We start from the raw sequence: 5554 nt of genomic DNA, 5'->3' as shown, positions 1-5554 counted from the left end.
AATTACTAACTATATTTAACCCAATTAATGTGTTTAGTTGCAAGGTTGCGCGGTGACAAGTTACATCTCTTGCTCAGAAGGTATAACGAGTATGTAAACCCTCATGTAACATTTATTGTCATATGTTATATTGTATATATATAATTCTCCATCCGCATAATGCTCTCATATGACTAGTACACGATTAACAATCAAACCAAGTTCAATCATTCTAGTTATGTCTACTGCGTGACAAAAATAGTTAAACACTATATATTGACATCTCAACCACCTTGGCAAGCCATTTAACTATATATTTATCATTGAGTCGATGACATATTGTACCTAGGGCATGCGATCTCATCTTAACCTCACAATCATCTTGGCCGATTTCTTGCAGCCTGCGAGTTGTCTCACTCGGAAATAAAAAACACAACCTTTAATTTAAAAAGTATCTTCAGCGTCTATAGTTTACGAGCCAGTCACACGACCCTGACATGACTCAATACCATCAATATGATTGATAAGTATAGTACAATCTTGGCTTTCATAAGTTCCAATTTAGTGAACTCTTTTCCTAAAGGACACCCACTACATATGTTTGGTGTCTCCACACTATCAACTATATTAATTGTATGAATTTGACAAGACAGCACTAATATATCCGAATATTCCGTTGGCTACATCGAATATACTTAGAACGGAGTATAATATCCGTACTAAATAGTCGATCTTCTAGATACGGGCAACCGTTAGAGTTTCGACGTTCTCACGTGACCGTGGCCGTTACGGAAGTTCCGCGTCAGCGTCCACGCAACCACCTCTGACATGTTGTCGTCGCCCGCGCCGGAGCAGCCTTCCAGCTCAGCCCAACGGATTTTTCCGCTGACGTGGATCGTCTCTTATCCAATCCCCTTCCTCTATTTTCTCACACTATTCAAATACAGAAGAGAGAGACAGAGAGAGATAGAGAGGAGAAGAAGAAGAGAGAGACCTCCAATGGCGGCAGCCTCTGCCAGCGCCGCTCCACGTCTGATTCGACGAGGCCGATCTCCTCCTTCAACAGTTTATAACCTCTTCTCCTCCGCTTCGAACCGGCATCTTCGATTCCGTTCTTCGACCAATTCCTCTCCCTTTCGTCTTCCCCCGATCGGTATGTTGAATCTTCAGATCCGGCCTTCGATCGCGGTTCTTCTCCGTCGATCTTGTTCCTGACGGTTTTCATTTTGGTTGATTTTGAATCTTAATCCAGGTTTTGCCTCTGCATTCCGCGTGCGATCTTTCAAGGTAGGTTCCGCGATTGGTTCTTGATTGAGAAGTTCTTCTGATCGGTCTTGGTTCTTCGAAGGCCGCGGGTACTGAGATGACGATCGCACAGTCCGTTCACATCTCCGATGACGGCAGGCTCGTCGTCGGTGGTAGCACGGTCCTCACCGGCGTGCCGGACAGTGTTAATCTCTCGTCCGCTTCCGACGCGGCGCCGGTTGACGGCGTCTTCATCGGCCCGCGTTTCCCCCATGCCGCGTCCCGTCACGTCGTCTCGCTCGGCGTCCTCCGGTGAGCGATCTCCGCCAGACTGATTGTTCATTGATCGGGGCGCTGATCTCCGAAAACGCTGACCGTTCGATTCGATTCGATCGCAGGGGGGTTCGATTCATGGCGTGCTTCCGGTTCAAGCTCTGGTGGATGTCGCAGAGGATGGGAGACAGAGGAAGGGAGGTTCCTTTGGAGACGCAGTTCCTCCTCCTCGAAGTGAAGGGCGCTTCCTTTGGAGAAACTAAGTACTCCGTCTTCCTCCCATTGGTCGAGGGCGCCTTCAGAGCGAGCCTCCAGGGAGGGGATAGAGACGAGCTCGAGCTCTGCGTCGAGTCCGGCGACGCGGCCACCGCCGCGGCCTCCTTCTCCTCCGCGGTCTTCGTCGGCGGCGGCCACGCCGACCCTTTCGCCGCCGTCTCCGCCGCCGTCGCCGCCGCCCGGACCCATCTCCAGACCTTCCTCTTAAGAGAAGAGAAGCAGCTCCCCCCCATCGTTGATCTCTTCGGCTGGTGCACCTGGGACGCCTTCTACCAGGACGTGTCTCAAGAAGGCGTCGAGGCCGGGCTCCGGACCCTGGTCGAGGGAGGCGCACCGCCCAAGTTCGTCATCATCGACGACGGCTGGCAGTCCGTCTCCGGCGACTCTCTGATGCGATTATCCGCCATTAAAGAGAACTCCAAGTTCCAGAGCGAGGAGAACCCAGAAGAGGGGATCCGGTCCATCGTCGGGATCGCCAAGAAAAGGTACGGTCTTTCGCATGTTTACGTTTGGCACGCCATGGCTGGATACTGGGGCGGGGTTCACCCGGCGGCGTCGGCCATGGCGAGCTACGGCCCGGAGCTGAAGTTCCCGGAGGTGTCGCCAGGCGTGGTGGGCAACGAGCCGGGGATGAAGACGGACCCGTTGACGGTCATGGGGCTGGGCATCATGACCGACCCGGCCAAGACCCATCAGTTCTACGACGAGCTCCACGGCTACCTCGCCGCTTCCGGCGTTGACGGGGTGAAGGTCGACGTTCAGTCCATCCTTGAAACGCTCGGAAGCGGGCTCGGCGGCCGCGTTGAGCTCAACAGGCTGTACCACCAAGCCCTTGACGCCTCCGTTAAGAAGAACTTCCCCGAGAACGGCATCATCGCTTGCATGAGCCACAGCTCGGACAGCATATACCAGTGAGTTAAAACCGAAAACCCACCCCCCTGCTGCTCAGATTACGCGTGGGGAGTTGAAATTGGCGAGTTTTAAGTTTTTCTTCTTCTTATTTTGGGTGCAGTTCGAAGCAGACGGCTGTGGTGAGGGCGTCGGACGACTTTTACCCGCGGGACCCGGCTTCTCACACCATCCACATCGCCTCCGTGGCCTACAACAGCGTCTTTCTTGGGGAGTTCATGCTTCCTGACTGGGACATGTTTCATTCTCTCCACCCCGCTGCCGAGTACCACGCCTCCGCCCGGGCCATAAGCGGAGGCCCGGTTTACGTCAGGTTTTCTTCTTCTTCTTCTTCTTCTTCTTGGAGCCTCTTCTAGCTTCTTCCTGTTCTTCTTCTTTTAGCTTCTTCTAGTTCCTGTAGTCTCTCCTGGCTTCTTCTTCTGCCACTAATTGTCGCATAGGTTTTTTCTTCAAACTTTCTCTTGCTTCCTCCAGTTTGTCTACCTCTTTTATAGCTTCTTCTTCTATTTTTTTTCTAGTTCTTGTTACTTCTTCTTCATCATCATTATCTTTCTAAACGGCGCTCTAATTTCTCTCCGGTAGCGACGCGCCGGGCAAGCACAACTTCGAGCTACTAAGGAAGCTGGTCTTGCCCGACGGCTCCATTCTCAGAGCTCGCCTCCCGGCTCGGCCCACCAAAGACTGCCTCTTCTCTGACCCCACCCGCGACGGCATCAGGTCAGTCCATCGCGTCTTCTGCCTTTTTTCTCCTGTTCTTCGAGATGAACAAGATCTCACATACCTCGATCCCACTATCTTGATGGGATGACTTTCAAGAGAAAAGTCAAAATCCTTTATGACCCAAGTACTTAATCATCTTTAGTTTATCTTAATTAATCCCATCACTATAGTTTAGATAGACACAATTAGTAACCATGCTTAATGTCAGAAATGTCTTAATCCCATCATTATAATAAAGTAATAGCTTCATAACATGCAATTACAGGCATATCAGACACTTGAATTTAGATAAACTTAATTAATCCCATCATTATAGTTTAGATAAACTTATCCTCGACACATTTAGCAACCACGCGTATCGTCAGAAATGCCTTAATCCCATCATTATAATCAACTGATACCTTCATAACATGCAATTACAAACATATATGTAATGCTCTACGGATTAAGACACTTGAAGAGCTCTACAGTTTGCTGAAGATATGGAACATGAACAAGCACACGGGCGTGATAGGCGTGTACAACTGCCAGGGAGCGGCCTGGTGCAGCGCCGAGAAGAAGAACGTCTTCCACGAAACCAACGGGGACGCGCTCACGACCAGCCTACGGTCCAGCGACGTCCACGTCATCGGTGACGTGGCTCCTGAGCCGGCCTGGACCGGAACCTGCGCGGTCTACCGCCACGGCGGCGGTCTATTCGTCCTCCCCGGCGGGGCCGCCGTCCCCGTCTCGCTCAAGATCCTTCAACACGAGATCTTCGTCGTCTCGCCCGTCATGGTCTTCTCCCCGGAGCTCAAGTTCGCGCCTTTGGGCCTTATCGACATGTTCAACGCTGGCGGGGCTGTTCAAGGCTTGCTCTACGACGTTCCTTTGCAAAGAGTCTCCATGGAAATCAAGGGCTGCGGTAGGCTTGGCGCTTATTCTGCCTCTAGACCGACCCGCTGCTTCTTGGGCTCCCTGGCTGTTGATTTCTCTTACGATTCTTCTTCTGGGTTGTTGCTGATTGATCTTCCCGCCATGCCTGCCGGCGGGAAGAAGCTCCACCGCGTCGTCGTCGACCTCTGAGCGTGATTTCAGGTACTCTTCTTCTAGCTTCACTCTGGAAAAAAATTAAGTAGCTGTTTTTTTGTTGCTGTAGATTTGGAATGTTAGATTTGAGTGATTCATTAATGCATGGAATTATGTGCATTATGGGTGCTTCTTGGTTTTGCCGGGTCTTCTTATTTGTGTCCCTATTTTACTCTAGTCTTCGTGTTCCAATCTCCCTAGATCTTTATGTTTTGATCAGACTGTCGGATCTATAAGTTTCTTATTTTGGGTATATATTTTATTATTGCCGTCGACCTCTAACCGTGATTTCAGGAAATCTTCTTCTCCCCTCTCTCTGCGAAAAAAATAAACATCTGTTTTTTTTTTGCTGTGGGTTTGAAATATTAGCTTATGCGCTTATTTTATCTCACTTACATCATATGGATTGCGTATCCCTCCCTATAAGTGACTCATTAATGCGTGAAATTATGTGCATTATGGGATCGTCTTTGTACTCCTTGGTCTTCTTATCTTTGTTCATATTTTACTCTAGTCTTCGTGTTCTAATCTTCTTAGATCTTTACGTTTTGATCGGACTGTCGGATCTATAAGTCATCTTATTTTGGGTTCATATTTTATTATAGCCTTCACATTTAAATATCCCTAGATCCCGTGCAATTAAGGCGTCCCATTTGTATGGAATTCTGCGTAGGGAACCTTGTCATTCATCATATTCTTATTTCATTATGTGTGTTTGATGTAGTTTAATCTGTCTTAGTCTTCATATGACTTATTGTTTCACTTAGTCTTCATATTCAAGTCTCTTTATGCAATATGTTTTGATCGGAATTTTGGATCTTTCAGTTATCCTCTTCCTTCGAGCTGCTGCTGATCGACTCAGCCCCATGGCCGCCGACGAGAAGAAACAGTGCTGAGCGTGATCAGATTATGCGACGAGATGATTTTTGGATCGCCACTCTTTCAAAGAAAGAGAAATGGCGATCAGGCTCGAAGGTATATTTTCTCATGGGCTTTAGAAAAAAAATTGTAATCCCCTTATTATTCTTTCGATAACTTAAGAAGATCAGAGCTATGAGAATGATGCGTATTTCTCTGCGATTAA

The 5554-nt window shown here is 48.7% G+C and overlaps 1 protein-coding gene across 1 annotated transcript; it reads left to right on the top strand.

Annotated features, from left to right (window-relative positions):
- Window positions 1–939: 939 nt before the first annotated feature.
- DIN10 (Raffinose synthase family protein) lies at window positions 940–5554 on the top strand. The gene is made up of 8 exons (XM_078574579.1): window positions 940–1132; window positions 1232–1266; window positions 1328–1536; window positions 1623–2684; window positions 2786–2995; window positions 3265–3399; window positions 3873–4479; window positions 5296–5554. The coding sequence occupies exons 1-7, from the start codon at window positions 979–981 to the stop codon at window positions 4465–4467; spliced, it is 2400 nt and encodes a 799-aa protein (XP_078430705.1). The 5' UTR covers window positions 940–978; the 3' UTR covers window positions 4468–4479; window positions 5296–5554.

This window comes from Wolffia australiana, chromosome 1, assembly GCF_029677425.1.
Source record: "Wolffia australiana isolate 7733 chromosome 1, ASM2967742v1".
NCBI lineage: Eukaryota > Viridiplantae > Streptophyta > Magnoliopsida > Alismatales > Araceae > Wolffia > Wolffia australiana.
Note: the sequence above shows the minus strand (reverse complement) of the source record. Positions and strands in the feature narration are given on the sequence as shown.

Excerpts from the sequence above, each read along its gene's own strand:
- DIN10 (XM_078574579.1), top strand. The coding sequence starts at position 979 with ATGGCGGCAGCCTCTGCCAGCGCCGCTCCACGTCTGATTCGACGAGGC. Across the intron at positions 1,133-1,231 it reads CTTTCGTCTTCCCCCGATCG|GTTTTGCCTCTGCATTCCGC; the intron begins GTATGTTGAATC and ends ATCTTAATCCAG. Across the intron at positions 1,267-1,327 it reads TCCGCGTGCGATCTTTCAAG|GCCGCGGGTACTGAGATGAC; the intron begins GTAGGTTCCGCG and ends GGTTCTTCGAAG.